Source organism: Malaclemys terrapin, chromosome 7 (genome assembly GCF_027887155.1).
Source record: "Malaclemys terrapin pileata isolate rMalTer1 chromosome 7, rMalTer1.hap1, whole genome shotgun sequence".
NCBI lineage: Eukaryota > Metazoa > Chordata > Testudines > Emydidae > Malaclemys > Malaclemys terrapin.
The window spans coordinates 121,609,644-121,627,979 of NC_071511.1; the positions used below are offsets into that span (position 1 = coordinate 121,609,644).

Consider the following 18,336-nt stretch of genomic DNA (forward strand, 5'->3'; position numbering starts at 1 on the left):
GCTGTGGGTGACGGGGCTGTGAGCTCCTGGGGCAGCGCAGCTGCAGAGCCCGGCCTGACCCGGTGCTCTGTGCTGCGCGGCGGTGGCGTGGCCTGGCTCCAGCTAGGCAGCATGGCTGTAGCGCTGCCAGCCACCGGTGCTCCAGGCAGCGCGGTAAGGGAGCAGGGAGGGTTGGATAGAGGGCAAGGGAGTTCGGGGTGGTGGTCAGGGGGCGGGTGTGTGGATGGCGGTCAGGGGAGAAACGGGGTTGAATGGGGGCAGGGGTCCCGGGGGGCAGTCAGGAAGGAGGGGGGGTTGGATGGGGCGGCGGGGGTCTGGGGGCAGTCAGGGGACAGGGAGCGGGGGTGTGTGGATGGGGCAGGGGTCCCAGAGGGGCTGTCAGGAAACAGGGGGGCTTGGGTGAGGCAGGAGTCCTGGGGGGGGGGGGGAGATAGGAGGTGGGGGGGCCGGGCCACAACCCCCTCCCCTAACTGGCCCTCCATACAATTTATGAAACCCGATGTGGCCCTCGGGCCAAAAAGTTTGCCTGCCCCTGCTTTACATAGATAAGAGAGACAAAAGGTGGGAGGGGAAAGAGCAGGAAGATGTCTTGACCCAGGTCACACAGCAGATCAGTGGCAGAAACATAGACAGACCCTATATCTCTCATCTCCATCATAACACTGTCCTCAGCAGACGTCCCATGTCTCATTTCCATGGGCAGAATGCAGGAGATCTTAGCCACGTTCCTACAACCACTCCAGTCCACATTACACATTTAACCAGGCTGTAGATGGGTCAGGACACAACTCTATTTTCACTCACTCGGTTGTAGCTCTAGCATCGGATCGGCACCTGGTGCAAATCAGTGTAGCTCCACTGTCTTCGCAGAAGGGAACACTGGGATCACCTAACCTGCCTTCTGCATCCAGCTGGATAGGGAATGTCCCCCAGAAATTCCAGGATAAGTGGAGCTAAGCCAGCTCACACCAGCAGGGGCTCTGCCAAGTACTCTAGATGGGGATTGTATTGTTTCCCTGGAGTGCCGTCACTGGGAAGTCAATGGCTATTAAACACATAAGCGAACGTTAAAAATCGCACTTATAACAACACATCCGCCTTTGTAGCGGGCTCTGCCGAGGGAGAACGCGGCTTTGGATAGCCTTACGCACCATCCCCCACTGGGACCCACGGGAAGAACTCCCATCATAACCCATTATCTCCTGATAACGCCTGCAGTCCTTGGGGACTGCGGATTGCATTTTGCTGGCTCTGCTGTTCAAGCCTGTCTCGCTGGAGAGTATTCGGTACATCGACGGCCAAGCTCAAAATGCTGAATTTCTACAGTACAAATAAAGCAAGCAAGACCTGGAGGAAGAGTTCAGTCTACAACACAACGCAACAGAGACACGAGGACACCTACTTCCCCAACACACAGTGTCCACATAGCTGGGTGAGCAAGCTTAGAGTGAGTTTGAATCCAGGCTCCATCAGCAGTTTGATCCCCGCCCCAAACACACACTTCTATCTGTGTGTGCAATAGAAAATGCACAAGAGAGAACCTGGCTGCGTCACCAGCCTGCTGCCCCATTTTACTGTATTGTTGATGTGGAGCTTTTATTGCCTGGTGATTTATTCAGAAGGGGATGGTACCGATCTCCCTGCTGAAGGGCAGAGCGACGCCAGCGGAAGGTCTCAGAAGAAGTGGCGCTTAAAGGAAATCACACTGGATTTAAACAGCAGGAGGCCCGTAGTGTAGCACATTCAAACGTAACAGGGTCTGCATCCAACAAAATGTAACCCCCACTTCCCCCCCAAAAAACCTGCCCAAATCGACCACTTCCAGAGGAACCTTCTCTGAGTGAACCTCAGGGGCTGAATTCCGCATCCACCACCCCACGGTAATTGCTGTAAAAGGTGTGTGCTGTCCCCACGTGCCCCCTTGTGGCCTGGGGCACTGCTGGTATGTCCATTGTCATTTCCCCAGTTGAGGTGTCAGTAAGTTGACTATAAAAGTATCTGGACCAGAGGAAGCCAAAACCAAACTAACAAAAAGTCTGTCCTCTTTAGCAAAGTGTCAGGAATGGAGCAACGTAACACGAGTTCATGAAGCCCTCACTCAGGACTCTGATTCAGGGCTCCCAGACCTAAAGTTCACAAACAAAGTCTCGAAGCGTGGTCTGGCTAGTCTCTGGAGCCTGGGATAGCCCATTATAGCCTACACAGTGTCTAGTCCCCAGTCCAACTTCCTGCTCCAGTTTAAACACACCAGTCCTAGGGCACCGCATGGAGCCTCTTTGATTACACCCAAGCTGTTTCGCTTGCGAGCTCCTGGCTGTCCCTAAAAGGAGTAGTACACTCCTTCCTATACAGTCTGCATTTCTAATACCCCCCACACACACTGCCAAAGGGACACAACATTCTACTGTTGCATAGCATTGCACTAAGCTGTTAAGCAGCTGCCAAGCTCCACCCCAGAGGTGGTTGCATTGCAGCACGGTGATTCCGGGACATGTTTTGTAAAGCATTTGGGAAATCCTTACGAAAGAAAAATGCTATGGAAATGGAACCTTACTTGTTTGCAAAACATCCTATCCACCTGGTTAGCAATTAATTCCTCGTGAATCCGGTCCACCCCAGAAGTAGCTGGCTGCATTTCAATGACAGGAGTAAGTGATTATTGTTTTCCTATTTAAGTAAGAGTGCCAGCAGTGCGGCTGCTGAGGCTGGGAAGGAAGTGCCCACCACCACCATGTACTGCATAAACAGGAAAGATACACTCTGTGTGTGTGTGTGTGTGTGTGTGACCACCATGTACTGCATAAACAGGAAAGATACACTCTGTGTGTGTGTGTGTGTGTGTGTGTGTGTGCGCGCGCGTGCGCGGGCGGGGGGGAGGGAGGAAGGTTCCTTTGTGAATTTATATGGGGATCCAGTTCTCAAAGACAAGTAGGATTATAAGCAATTTGTAACATGTTGTTATCCATTATGAGCCAGATTTACCGACACAGTCCAGCTGCTTTGTGGCACTCTGCAGACGCAAAGAAGCCATCCAGCATGATGCCGGTGAATTTTCCCCTATGTTATTCATATACCGTAATTGATAATGACACTTATTATCAGCAGAGGGCTCAAGCACTCACGTCCATCAGCTGTCCGGGCTTCCATGTGCACAAGGTCAGGCTCCTTATCCAAACCCGTTACGGACCTGGGGAAGAGAAGGAAAGAGAAGGCGACCGGTGAGATTAAAAGCTGTGGAGAGGGCGGGTAATGCCAAGGCAGCTGCCATCGCCCCATTATAACAGGCCACCTTGGAGCATAGGTAGATTGAACACATGAAGACTCTACATAAGCTGCAAGCGGCAGTGACCACGCTGGGTCTGTCTGCACAGGAGCTGGACGGCGTCGTTCCCAGCTTAGGGAGACTCCCCCGCGCTACCTCCGACTGAGCTACTCCGCTAAAAACAGAAGTGTAACAGCGATGGCACAAGGGTTGGGAGTCTAAGAAAAGGGTGATCATCTCTCATCCTTTGGAGTGTGCGCTGATCACCACAGAGGTCAGAGAGGACCTTCCTCTGGCCTGCAAAGCACGCACAATTGGTTCCGTGCCTTAGGGTTCCCTTGCCTTCCTTGAGGCAGGAGGATGCTGGCTACCGCTGGAGGCCAGGGCACCCACCTGCATGGACCTTCATTCTGACCCATTATATCAAAGCCTATACTTCACACAGGGAAGGGCCCAAGACTCGAACGCCTCTAGACAACGAAGGGCCGGATCCTCAGCTGGTGTAAGACTTTCGCCTCTCCGTTTACTTCAGCGGCGCTATGCTGAGTTACAGTAGCTGAGGGTCTGGCCCCAAGAGCGGACGATTGTGCTATATACCAGTCAAGCGGTAATTTCACATCGATTTGCAATAACCTCTTAAATTTTATCTGGGGCATGGAGGTCAAAAGCTCCTGTAGCAGGAGTCAGTGAATGCAGCCCCGCATCACATGGCAGAGGGTAGCAAGCTTCTGTAACCCTTCTCTATGGCATGTCACTATGGCCAGGAAATAGAGGTAATGCTCTTCCCAATATACCTGTGCATCACACCTTTACCCAAGGTGTTAGTGATTGCAGAAGCATTTACCTTATCTGGCATCAGGCCCTGCCTCAGTTTCCCTTTAATAATAGATCTTCCTTCAGGCTAACAATCCTTTATCAGAGCTTCTGACCCAACAGCTTCCTGTGCCCTGCGGGTCACTCTCCCTGGCCATCTGCCTGGGAGGTCTGGAGAGCTGTCACCTTCCTGCTTCCCGGCTGGCCTCCTCTCTGAACTCCAGCCTTCTTACCTGGCTGCTAAATTCTCCAGGCCCTCTGCCTGAGAGCTAAGAACAGAGTCTCTGTTCACAGCGGCCTCCTACTCCTCTGAGACATTCCCTGAGTGAACTCAGGCTGCCCTCCCTTACTCCCAACAGGCTTGGTTCTGAGTCTCCAACCACCACCACATGACTCATTCCCTTCACCTGGGGAGGTGGGCTAAGCCTGACCCAGGTGCAGCTGAGCCCCACCCCTTTAAAGGGCCGGCTAACCCAATGACTCTGATCTCTACACAGAAAACAGAGGACTGATTTCTGCAGGCTCGCTAGAAAGTTATGTATTTTAAAAGGATAAAACCTGAATTAGTAGAATCTGATCATTCCTAAAACGTAACACTGATGATACCCACAACAGCCGGGGAGCGCCCTGAGCGGATTGATAATGCAAATTATACTTGTGCCGGAGAAGAACAAGTCTTCTGAAACATACCAGTCTCCCCTGGATTTGCTATTGTATGGGATCTAGTTGTTTCCTTAATTAGCTTTGACATCTCTGATGGTTCTATTCAGAACAACAAAAAAGAGCAGTAGGTACCACAGCTCCTAATTATGCATCCATTCCTTTAACGCCATGCTTCAAACTCAAACGCTCCCGAAGCAACGTCAGGCAACCCAGAAATTGTGAGACCCCCCCCCAGTGTCTGCAAGAGGGTAAGAAAAACTGAATAGGAAAGCCGCGCTCCCGTGGGAAATCCAGGCATACATCATCCTTATCCGCCCACCCCGAACCCAAGTCTTCCTCTTGCCTCAAAACCGCTGATGGCAGCAAAAGTTTACAGAGTCAATACCATTTCTCTGTTTTCCCTGTGTATGTTCCCAATGGCAAGACAGCTGTTACAGCTCTGCAGTGCTGCCAGTTCATGAGTACTGGTATTTCCACAGAATGGACTCCACTCCGTTTTTGGAAAAGTTTTAAGCCAACAATGTAACAAATTTGTCACAAACCCATGGACTCTTGAGCTCGGCAGTTGCCACCCATGCTGTGTAGCTTGGACACTCAGAATTCCACGGACACAGCAGAGATAGAATCCACATCCTCCGGCTCTGAAAATACTAGCTCCTGACAAGATGGGAATTGCCACGAGCGGAGAACAACGTAGTACCTAGGACCCACCACCAAGCAGTTCTAATTCCACTCAGTAGGGAGCAGTAGACCCTCTCTCACACACAACCCCCCATACAACCCCCCACAAATACCCCTAGCCAGTTCATCACAACATTTTCCGTTGTTGGCATGTATCAAATGGCTCCCCCACTCCCCTCCCATGCCCTGGTCTGTCTGAGGGAGAGGATTTACTATCATGGGTCTGGCAATGAAAGAAGTGCCACATCACAAGCATCTGCAGGCAGCTATTTGTTTCTCTTATTGTCCATTTCTTTTCTCTCTGTCATACTTGGGCTGGTGAACTAGAGCCAAGACAGTCTTGCATATCCCCTGACCTACCTTCTACCCGTGTAGTTCCATGGAACCTGGCGTGACCCACAAGGCAGTGTTTCCAATGCTCGTGAGCCAATGGCCTTCTGCCTTTCAGATGTATACAGAGAGGAGGAGGAGGAGTTAATTAAACTCAAAAGCATGTGTCTGGCTTGGAAGAATTATAGTGCATCCCACCTTTGTATTCCTGGCAAGCGTTTCCACATCCTGCTCTAGGCACAGCTCCGGTCCATGCCTTGTGCACACAGAGAATTGGTGCCACAGGTGAAGAACCAGCAATGCCCGCACGCCCTATAACCCCAGAAGGGCACTTCCACCAGGGCCAGTCATCCTACGCTGCTTTGCTCATTTATCGCAACCCATCTGAGAAAGAGCGGGGGAAAGAGGCGGCAGCCAGGAGTGATGGTAAAGGTCACATTCCTGACCGCTGCAGACACAGGCTTCAGAACTGGGAGCCCACAGCTAGTATTGCAGTTGGCGCAGGATTATTAGCCAATTAATAACTCAAACTGACTTAAAATCCCATTAGAAGGGACATGGCGGTTGCTTTTTTTTCTTTTCAGCCCTGACAGCTCTTGGCGCTCCAGCGTCTTCACTCGCCTGCAGTTTCCTTTGGGTAATGAATTAAGTGTTCTTGACGGCTGAAGGACTGATAGTACCCGAAGCCATCTCCCTAGCTGTATCTAGAGGGCAGAGCACTGTGCTTGGATGCACATTTACTAGGTTATTTGCTAACATTTCAACCCTGACCTGAAGGGACAGGGAGCGAGGGTGGGCCACGGCCATTAAACCTCTTCGTTTCACACTTTTCTCTAAACTTCTGCTCCCAAGAAGCTTCCAAATGAACCGTGCTCAGAGCACGTACAACATGGCTGAGACCAGAATGGGAAACGAGTCATATAGATGACACACGGAACAAAGAAACAGAGGACCAAATCCTCAAATGTGCCTGAGGAGAACTTGCCTTCTTGGCCTATATCTATTTAAAAGGCCACATGCCCGTCAAGCAAAATGCCATGAAAGTGATTAATGTGGAATGTATCATTATACCCATTTTACAGATGTGAGGCACATAGGGCTAAGGGATCTATCTAGAGTGATACAAGGAGTCAGAGTCAAAAACAGAACCCAAGACTCATCAATTTCCAGTGCTACAGTGCAGCTACTATATCGCTGGCCATACTAATAAGATTTGGAGACATTTTGTTGAGCAACCATGCGCATAGCTAATACCTTCTGGACTCCAGAAGAGGACAGCATCTGCTAATGGTGGAGAATGAAGCAGGTGGGAAATCCAGTTCCTCATTGGTCTCCTACAGTTGCAGCACACAGAACACTGTTAGGTAGTCGGTGGGGTTGGGCTAACCAGTCAGGTGAGCACACGGCCACATTCTGAACCCAAAACTTTTCAAAGTTATTATTCTGCAGATGTGTCATGTCACAAAATGCCATGAGAGGGCCTTGTACGCAGGTGTTCCACAACACTCAGAGATGCTAAAGGATTTGTCACTGGCTGGCAAACTTTGGGTTTAGACGCTCAAGGTGAATTTCTTTAAGGTCAACCTCCCATCGTCTTTATTTTGCCTGCTAGCTAACTGAAAAGGGTCACAACAGAGAATGTTTTCTCAGGTAGGAAGCCACAGAGGCAGCTAAAAGGTAGGTCACACAGACAAATGGAAGGAGGAGGAAGAGAGATTGGAATGATGCCCTTTCCACTTTTGAATCCACCAGGAAAGATCTAACACAGAGCAGCACAAATTTCTCCACTTTCACCGGGCAGGGGTTTGCGTGAATATTTCCTCTGGCTGCAGTCTCTGGGAGTCCGCTCTGCCCTTAAGTTTCATTGGTATCTCAGGCCTGGTCTACACTACGGGTTTAGGTCGACTTTAGCAGCGTTAAACCGAATTAAGCCTGGACACGTCCACACAACGAGGCCCTTTCTTTCGAATTAAAGGGCCCTTTAAACCGGTTTCTTTACACCACCTCCGACGAGGGGATTAGCGATAAAACCGGCCTTTGCGGGTCGGAATTGGGGTAGTGTGGACGGAATTCGATGTTATTGGCCTCCGGGAGCTATCCCACAGTGCTTCATTGTGACCGCTCTGGACAGCGCTCTCAACTCAGATGCACTGACCAGGTAGACAGGAAAAGACCCGCGAAGGTTTGAATTTCATTTCCTGTTTGCCCAGCGTGGAGAGCACAGGTGACCACGCAGAGCTCATCAGCACAGGTAACCGTCATGGAGTCCTCCCAGGATCGCAAAAGAGCTCCAGCATGGACCGAACGGGAGGTACGAGATCTGCTCGCCATATGGGGAGATGAAGCAGTGATAGCTGAACTCCGTAGCAGTAAAAGAAATGGAAAAGTATTAGAAAAGATCTCCAAGGCCATGAAGGACCGAGGCCATAACAGGGACACACAGCAGTGCCGCGTGAAAATTAAGGAGCTAAGGCAAGCCTACCACAAAGCCAGAGAAGCAAACGGAAGGTCCGGGGCAGAGCCGCAAACTTGCCGCTACTACGCGGAGCTGCATGCGATCCTAGGGGGTGCAGCCACCACTACCCCAACCGTGTGCTATGACTCTCTCACTGGAGAAACACACAGGGAAGACGGTTCGGGGAACGAGGAAGATGACGATGGAGGTACTGTAGGTAGCTCACAGCAGCAAGGAAGCGGAGAAACCGGTTTCCCCAACAGCCAGGATATGTTTGTGACCCTGGACCTGGAACCAGTAACCCCCGAACTCACCCAAGACCCTCAGGGCACACAGGAGACCTCTGGTGAGTGTAACTTTGTAAATATTTGTAAACATTACAAAAAAAAAGCAAGCAAGTCTGTTAACGTGTATGGGGATGGGGCGGAAATCCTCCAGGGACATCTCCAGAAAGCTCTCCTGGTTGAAATGGGGTGATTTTATTAAGGGGGACATTCAGAGGCGCCCGTTCCTGCTCTTCTGACCAGAAATGTTCCCCGCTGTTAACCACGCGGTGGGGGGGAGGGGTGAAGTGATCATCCCAGAGAATCGTGTGTGTGTGTGTGGGGGGGGGTGGTTTACTTGTGTTTGTGCCGCATGTTAACCGGGAAACCGCAGCCCCCTCCTTTTACATTGAAACCCCATTTTAAATGGACAACCCAATTCATCCTTGATATGGGAAATGCGCTGCTGTTTGCAACCTTTCCCGCATGTTAAGAAGGTTAAAAAAGCCAAAACACTGTGGCCTACGATGGCTGCCTGCAAGCCGAAATATGCGACCTTGTAATGAAAGAGTGTACCCATTGTTCCCTAAAATGTGTCCTTTTTAACCACCTCTCCCTTCTCCTCCACCAGCTGCAAATGTTTCTCCTTCGCAGAGGCTCGTGAACATTAGAAAGAGAAAACGTAAGACGAGGGACGAGATGTTCACGGAGCTGCAGATGTCCGCCCAGGCTGATAGAGCACAGCAGAATGCGTGGAGGCAGTCAATGACGGAGATGAGAAAAGCCCAATATGAACGAGAGGAGAGGTGGCGGGCTGAATCGCGGGAAGAACAGAGCAAGTGGCGGGCTGAAGACGATAGGTGGCGTCAGCTTGCAGACAGACGGCAAGAGGCAATGCTCCGTCTGCTGGAGCATCAAAGTGATATGCTCGAGCGTATGGTTGAGTTGCAGGAAAGGCAGCAGGAGCAGAGACCGCCGCTACAGCCCCTGTGTAACCAACAGCCCTCCTCCCCAAGTTCCATAGCCTCCTCACCCAGACGCCCAAGAACACGGTGGGGGGGCCTCCGTCCACCCAGTCACTCCACCCCAGATGATCGCCAAAGCATCAGAAGGCTGGCCTTCAATAAGAGTTAAAGTTTTAAAATGCAGTGTGTCCTTTTCCATCCCTCCTCCCCCACCCATCCCAGGCTACCTTGGCAATTATCCCCCTACCTCTGTAAGGAACTAATAAAGAATGCATGAATGTGAAAAAACAATGACTTTATTGCCTCTGCAAGGGGGAGGGGAGGGTGGGGTGGGGTGGTTGGTTTACAGGGAAGTAGAGTGAACCGGGTCGGGGGGGGGGGGGGTTGGAGGGTTCATCAAGGAGAAACAAACAGAAGTTTCACACAGTAGCCTGGCCAGTCACAAAACTCGTTTTCAAAGCTTCTCTGATGCGCACCGCGCCCTGCTGTGCTCCTCTAACCGCCCTGGTGTCTGGCTGCGCGTAATCAGCGGCCAGGCGAGTTGCCTCAACCTCCCACCCCGCCATAAAGGTCTCCCCCTTACTCTCACAGATATTGTGGAGCGCACAGCAAGCAGCAATAACAATAGGGATATTCTTTTCGCTGAGGTCTGAGCGAGTCAGTAAGCTGCGCCAGCGCGCTTTTAAACGTCCAAATGCACATTCCACCACCATTCGGCACTTGCTCAGCCTGTAGTTGAACAGGTCCTGACTCCTGTCCAGGCTGCCTGTGTACGGCTTCATGAGCCATGGCATTAAGGGGTAGGCTGGGTCCCCAAGGATCACGATAGGCATTTCAACATCCCCAATGGTCACTTTCTGGTCCGGGAAGAAAGTCCCTTCCTCCAGCTTTCGAAACAGAGCAGAGTTCCTGAAGACGCGAGCATCATGTACCTTTCCCGGCCATCCCACGTTGATGTTGGTGAAACGTCCCTTGTGATCCACCAGGGCTTGCAGCAGCATTGAAAAGTACCCCTTGCGGTTTACGTAGTCGGTGGCTTGGTGCTCCGGTGACAAGATAGGGATATGGGTTCCGTCTATGGCCCCGCCACAGTTTGGGAATCCCATTTCAGCAAAACCATCCACTATTGACTGCACGTTGCCCAGAGTCACTACCCTTGCTATCACCAGGTCTTTCATTGCCCTGGCAAATTGGATCACAGCAGCCCCCACCGTAGATTTGCCCACTCCAAATTGATTCCCGACTGACCGGTAGCTGTCTGGCGTTGCAAGCTTCCACAGGGCTATCGCCACTCGCTTCTCAACTGTGAGGGCTGCTCTCATCTTGGTATTCTGGCGCTTCAGGGCAGGGGAAAGCAAGTCACAAAGTTCCATGAAAGTGGCCTTACGCATGCGAAAGTTTCGCAGCCACTGGGAATCGTCCCATACCTGCAGCACGATGCGATCCCACCAGTCTGTGCTTGTTTCCCGGGCCCAGAATCGGCGTTCCACGGTATCAACCTGCCCCAGTGACACCATGATTTCCACATTGCTGGGGCCTGTGCCTTGTGAGAGGTCTATGGCCATGTCAATTTCCTCATCACTCTCGTCGCCGTGCTGCAATCGCCTCCTCGCCTGGTCCGGGTTTCGCCTTGGCATGTTCTGGCTCTGCATATACTCCAGGACAATGCGCGTGGTGTTCATAGTGCTCATAATTGCCGCGGTGATCTGAGCGGGCTCCATGATCCCAGTGCTAGCTATGGCGCCTGGTCAGAAAAAAGGCGCGAAAGTAGTATCTGATGGACCAGGAGAAGGAGGGCGGGAGGGAGGGAGGGAGGGAGGGAGGGCCAAGTGACGACATGGCGTACAGGTACAGGAACAGGGAGAAACACAAACAACTGTCACACAGAATGGTCCCCCCAAAGATTAAACTGGAAACCCTGGGCTTAGCAGGCCGTTGATTTCACGGAGGAAGGGGAAGCAAATGAACACAGAATAAATCTATTTTTTACATCTTAAGGTGGCAGCCGACGCTGCAGCATGAGTGACAGCCATACCAGTATGATGATGATGGGTACCAATCATAATATACCATCATCTGCCAAAAGGCAAGGGGCTGCTGCTGTGTAGCAATGCAGCCCCATGTCTGCCAGCCCCACGTCCGCCAGCACCCAGCATCGCCCTCGGCCTCTTCTGGGTGCTTAGCAGACAATATTGGGCAATTGGCAGAAAATAGTACATTATGACTGGTAACCGTCATCATCGAGACAGTAGCATGTCTGCCCAGGTGGCCATGATTGACAGCCACTCCAGTACGACGACGACGGGTACCAGTCATAATATACCATCGCCTGGAAGGGGCTGGTGCAATGCAGCCCTACGGCTGCCAGCCCCACGGCTATCACTCATGCTACACCGTCTACTGCCAAAAGGCAGTTAGCAGCTGCTGCTGTGTAGCAATGCAGTCCCACGTCTGCCGGCACCCAGAGGACATATGGTGACGGTGAGCTCAGCTGTGCTGAGCGGGCTCCATGTTGTCTGCACAGGTAACCCAGGTAACCCAGGTAAAAAGGCGCGAATCTATTGTCTGCCGTTGCTGTGACGGGGGAGGGAGGGGCCTGACGACATGTACCCAGAACCGCCCGCGACACTGTTTTGCATCATCCGGGCATTGGGATCTCAACCCAGAATTCAAAGAAAAGGCGTGAACCGCTTCGCGGCTCGAGCTGTGGCGCAAACGTAGTATCTGACGGCCTAGGGGAAGGAGGGAGGGGGGCCGAGTGACGACATGGCGTACAGGCACAGGGAATTAAAATAAAGAACGGTGGCTGTGCATCAGGGAGAGACACAAACAACTGTCACAGACTGGTCCCCCCCAAAGATTAAACTGAAAACCCTGGGTTTAGCAGGCCGTTGATTTGACGGAGGGAGGGGGAAGCAAATGAATACAGAGAAAATCTATTTTTTACATCTTAAGACGACGGTGCAGCGTGACTGATAGCCCTCGGCATCTTTCTGGGTGCTTGGCAGCAAATACGGGGCGGTGTATGACGATGGTCTTCAGGCCTATTGCACGAGCTGCTGCTCAGGGAAGACTCTGCTAATGTGCGATGACCCGACTTGTAATAGGCCGGCTAACAGTCATAATACACCATTTACTGCCAAAAGGCAAGCCCCACGGCTGCCAGCACCCAGATCGCCGATGAAGGCTACCAGTCTACTGCACCGTCTACCGCCAAAAGGCAGTTAGCAGCTGCTGCTGTGTAGCAATGCAGTCCCACGTCTGCCGGCACCAAGAGGATATATGGTGACGGTGAGCTCAGCTGTGCTGAGCGGGCTCCATGTTGTCTGCACAGGTAACCCAGGTAACTAACCCAGATAAAAGGGCGCGAATCTATTGTCTGCCGTTGCTGTGACGGGGGAGGGAGGGGCCTGACGACATGTACCCAGAACCGCCCGCGACACTGTTTTGCATCATCCGGGCATTGGGATCTCAACCCAGAATTCCAAGGGGCGGCGGAGACTGCGGGAACTGTGGGATAGCTGTGGGATAGCTACCCATAGTGCAATGCTCCGGAAGTCGACGCTAGCCTCGTACTGTGGACGCGGTCTGCCGACTAGAGCACCTAGAGCATTTTATTGTGTGGACATACACAATCGGCTGTATACAACCGATTTCAATAAAACCGGCTTCTATAAATTCGAACTAATTTCGTAGTGTAGACATACCCTCAGGGTCAGCAGAAACTCATCAGGAGTCAAAAACAAACTTCACCTCGGTTTGCATCAGTTCTATAAATCAGGCCATGAGCGCTTGGAACTGGGGCCCTGGCCAGCAAACCTCAGTGACCCACCTGCTTAGGAATCAGGTGCCAGACGAGAGTTTTGCCAGTTACCTACCTGGTATCCAAACCATCAGGGTTCCTTGGCACAGCACTAGTCTAAAAAGAAATAAATTGCGAAAATGGGAATGAGACTTCAACAAGAGGCAGCCTTAAAAACCCAGCCATTGTAGGCTGAGATGTCAGAGTGGAGGAACTAATCACCGATAACGGAAAGAGCCAGGAGGAATGGGCGTGGACTACTCAGAAGGATGTTTTGCAGTAGATTAGGACTAGAAAGAAAAAGAACGCACATTTATAGTGCAATAATGTGCAGGGGGAGGGGAGAAACACATCCCATTTTTTTAGTCAATCCCAATCAAATTAATGGATGTTGGCAATTCGTTTGCTGAAATTTTAATAATAGCCTGCCCCAGAAGTGAGTAAACACTCAGGTCTTTACAGGTGGTACAAGGCAGATAGCGTGTGTGTCTAATCCGACCAAGATACGGACCAGACACACGGACACAGTCTGACATGGGTGGAGCAGCTCAGCACGCTGCTATGTTAGACTATACGGATCTTACTGCTGGCCAGCTGGTGAACTATACATGCAACCCTAACGCAAACTGGGCCTCTTTCTCCACACCACCTTAGGTCACCATTTACACATCGGCACAGTGGATGTGCGGTGCCACCATTTTGATTTAGTAGCATGTTTTGCATAAGTGCAAATAACTTTGTACGTGGCAAGGCAACGGCAAATTGGACCCTCTGTATGTTTTGCTAGTATTAACTTCAGTCAGATCTATAACAGGATCTAGGCTATAGAAAATAGGACATTGCCCTCTGGGGCTGAATAACAGGAGACATTCTCTTAACAGTGTGAGACTGTGCGATGGTCTCCCAAAGGATATGGCAGAAGCCCCATTACTTGGCGCATTTCAAATCAAGCTTGAAAAAAAGCAAAGGGGAACATGCTGTAAGGAACTATCTTGCATTCGTCTCCAGGGAATGGATTTATAGTTTTCTTCAAGCTCTAATTTCTAAGACTCTACTATTTTGGACGTCTGCAGGAGTTATCACTAGGACGGTAAATCTGCAAGATAAGGCAGGAAGTTGTCAGGTGTCTACACTCAGCTCATTTTTTCACTTCTGAACAGAGCCAACACAAGCTCGCTTGTTTAAAGCTTCTAAGGAATCTGGGTTTTTCGCTCCCCATAGCATTAATGAAAAAGGCACTGTACTTCACAGGAACTAAACAGCAATTTAAAGGACTGGAGACGATTCGAAGCAATCTGTGAGAAGTGTTCTTACCAAACAAATCTGCTGATGTGTTTTTCCTCAGTTTCCTAATTCTTTATTATTAGGGGACTAAGAAACCGCATGAAAATATTCATAATGATTCATCTGCTCCTGCTGCTTATTTCCCAACTGCAGTCATTGGGATAGATTACAGTCTTCACCCTTTCAACTTCCTCCTGCCCTACATTGCATTTATATTTCTTAACCTGCTGGGTGAATTCTGATGGATATCACTGAGTTCTTGTAAAACAGGAAGTGGAAAAATCCCTTCCTCCAACACAGGAAGTATTTTAAAGGACCAGGTTTGTAGATGTAGCCTCAGTTTCCCAGCTGTAGTACTGACTGAGATGATTGCAGGTGAGGAGTAAGAACTGCAAACACATGAGCATTTTAAAACTATGATGAGAGCTAATAAAAAGTCCACTAGGGACTTCGCTATTGCACTTCAATTTTGCATGGAAACCGCTCAGTCCAGATCCTCGAAGGCACCCAACTCCAATTGCTTTCATGGGGAGTTAGAAGCTTAAATACATTTGAGGGCCTGGGCCTCTGACATTACAGTGATGGATGACAGTCACAGATAGATAAAGATTTTTGTAAAAAAACTGTCACTTTTTCCTTGAAAAAATTCTAAAAATCAAAGTTTTCTGACCACCTCTATATTTGGCCAAAAAATGGGCAATTTTTAACAAAGCTTTTTGTGAAAAATGTGACCCTTTTTGTCAAAAATGTTCATTTTTCTATGAGCTCTAGTGCTAAGGGAACATGGCAAACTCTTAATGGACAGATCTGCTTCCTGTGTGAATTCAGAATACTGCCGCTTACTTTATGGACAAGCTAATCTGTTCTTTCACTCCCATTTGGTCTGCTGCTCCTAGTTGTTGAGGGAGCGGTTGGACAGGGGTCATTTAAAAGCCAACCCAGATGGATTCATCCACTAGAACAAGGAAGCCTGAGAAGGGTCAGGGGGAGGGATAGCTCAGTGGTTTGAGCATTGGCCTGCTAAACTCATGGTTGTGAGTTCAATCCTTGAGCAGGCCACTTCAGGATCTAGGGCAAAATCAGTACTTGGTCCTGCTGGTGAAGGCAGGGGACAGGACTCAACTCAATGACCTTCAAGGTCCCTTCCAGGTCTGGGAGATCTCTATTAATTTAATTTAAGGTATATCTACACTGCAATTAAAAACCCCTGGCTGGCCCAGGCTACGGGGATGTTTACATGGGGTGGAGACATTCAGGCTCAGGCTGGAGGAAGAAAAGGGGAATTTTTCCAGGAAATTTTTGTTTCCTTCTAAATTTTCAAGACATAAAAATGTTGGTTTCAGTTCAAGTTTTGAACAATGAAAATGAATGCTTTTCATTCTTCATTTCTCCTCCAGCCCCTTTTCTCTCCCTTTGGGGGAAAAACCCCAAACAACATAAACTGAGGGGGGTTTTGGATTGCTGGAAACCAAAATGAAACAGACAAACAAACTAAACCATTTCAAAATTGAACAAAAATGTGTTTTATTTCATAGAAAAACTGGACATTTCCATGGAAAATTTCAAAGAAAACAGAAATATATATATATATATATATATATATATATTTATTTATTTTTTTTTTTTTTTGGAGAAAATACCATTTTTCAACCAACTTTACCTTGCAGTCAACAGCAGAGCTCCAGCCCAGATTTTTTGGATCTATTACCAGCCACAGCATGGATTTATTGAGGGACTGTAGCTGTAGGCCACCTCTCTGTGGCTCAGCTGGTCCATCACTAAAACGAGGATAATGCTTAATGTACTGTTATGAGGCCCAGTTAGTTAATGACCGGAAAGCTCTTGGGAATCCTCATTTGAAAGGCCTTGTAGAAATGGAATTGCTGTAGAATTACTACCCTGGCTATTCGGGAACCATAAGCAACCCTTGTTTCAGAACAGTTTAGAACAGTGCAGCAAATGTTGTGTGCTCTAAGTAGATAACTATAATTCAATACGTCCTCACTCTACATTCAGGGATTCAACTCAGCCTCTAGTTTCTCTCCATGTAGGGTGACCAGACAGCAAGTGTGAAAAATCGGGGTGGGGGTGGGGGGTAATAGGAACCTATATAAGAAAAACACCCAAAAATCGGGACTGTCCCTATAAAATCGGGACATCTGGTCACCCTATGTCCATGCAAAGGAATATTTGGAAAGCTCATTGACTACAACAGGGTTTGTAGCTTGGCACGAAGCATTCCAAATTGGATCCATTGCACTTTAGACTACAGTCATCTAAAGATGCTCCCTTGCCTGTGTGTTTAATTCCCTTCATTTGTAGGAACATTTTCTGATTGCAAATAGGGCATGGCTGATACGCTAAGGCTCACTGATCCAGCTACTAACAGAATCCAAGACAGAGCGGGGTGTCTCTGAAAAGCTTTAGAGTGGGAACATCATTTAATAAATTAGTGCCGTGGTATAGGAATAAAAATAAAGCTTCAATTGTCCAAAGAGGGGATGTCAGCATGCCACTTGGCACAGATGGAATGTATAGGATGACGTTGCAAGATAAGCCGATAAAGCGCTGTACATTGTATTAATTAAGGAAGGATGGCTTGCCACATTCCCTGGTGCAGAATATCACAAAGAATCACCCTGGGACAATGTCTAACTAGCTGGAAATTAATTCGCACTTCAATTTATGCATTTCAGAGCGAGGCAATGTGAAGCCAGATTTGTGACTCATCTCTTCTGGTGGCTGTTTCTTTGAGCTTCAGCCACTAACCTGAAGAGAACAATAGATTATTTCATTGTTTAGACCTTTAACCAGCAACCAAGCGAAAGAGAGAGAATAAACTACTCTGCTGCAAGATGGGCTAGAAAGTGTAAATGCATCAATGTGTCTCCTTGCCCCAAATCACGCTCAATTACCAGTTTATGCCAAGTTAAGAGTGAGACACTCATTTGTCCTGACAGCCTTAAGAGGAAAGGCAAAGGAGCAGTAAACAAACAAAAAGGATTCTGGCAGTGAAGAGGGAGCAGCACAGACAGCGTCTCTTCCGAAGAACAGCTAATCAGTGCATCACTGATTGGTAAAAGTAAATGTTACTAGAGGGAGTTGCAAAGCATCACACATCCTACAGCAAGAAGGTTGATCAGTCAAGGCAGGAGATGAACCCCCAAATATCAGTGATGGACCTGGGATGGAAATATGCACAACCTCCCGTGAGCCATCTCTTCCTGAGATGGACAATGATGGGAGCAAGGAGCTTGCTGGAGGAGAGACGCAAGGCATAAATGCACCTGTGTACGTAGTTGCTGTGCAAGCGAGCGGTGGAAAAGATATTGATTTAGGCTGTGTGAGGGGCCAGCTGGGAAGTCCAGCAGTCGGCAACCCACCATGCCCGAGGATCTGAGCTCAAAGACACACTCCCCAGTTCTTCATGGCTGGCAGAGGCCGGCATTCTTTGGAGGCCAGCAGCTGCTTGGACAGAGAGCTGAGGGAAATCACCTGTCAGCATTCAGTAGTAACCTCACCTGCAGACTAGTTCAGGAGAAGTGTTACTAAGCCTACAAGCAAGCTTCATCCAGTGCGTCTCAAGCCAAGACAGAGGACATCGCACTACAGCCTGGGTAGGTGCAAGGAGAGTAACAGATGACACACACCGGATTTGTGGGGCTGCAGAGCACCCTGGGCGGAGAGAAAAGCAGACTGGGGCTATGTCTACACTGCAATTAGACACCCACCACTTGCCCGTGCCAGCTGACTCAGGGTTGTTTAACTGTGGAGTAGATATTTGGGCTCGGGCTGCAGCCCGAGCTCTGGGACCCTCC

At 49.5% G+C, this 18,336-nt stretch overlaps 1 protein-coding gene across 1 annotated transcript in view; it reads right to left on the minus strand.

Moving 5' to 3' along the window:
* Window positions 1–18,336, minus strand: part of SORCS3 (sortilin related VPS10 domain containing receptor 3) — a 471,405-nt gene that overhangs the window by 130,411 nt on the left and 322,658 nt on the right. The window contains exon 6 of the mRNA XM_054036301.1: window positions 3,123–3,187. Within this exon, the coding sequence (XP_053892276.1) occupies window positions 3,123–3,187 (65 nt within the window). The remainder of the gene's footprint in view (window positions 1–3,122; window positions 3,188–18,336) is intronic.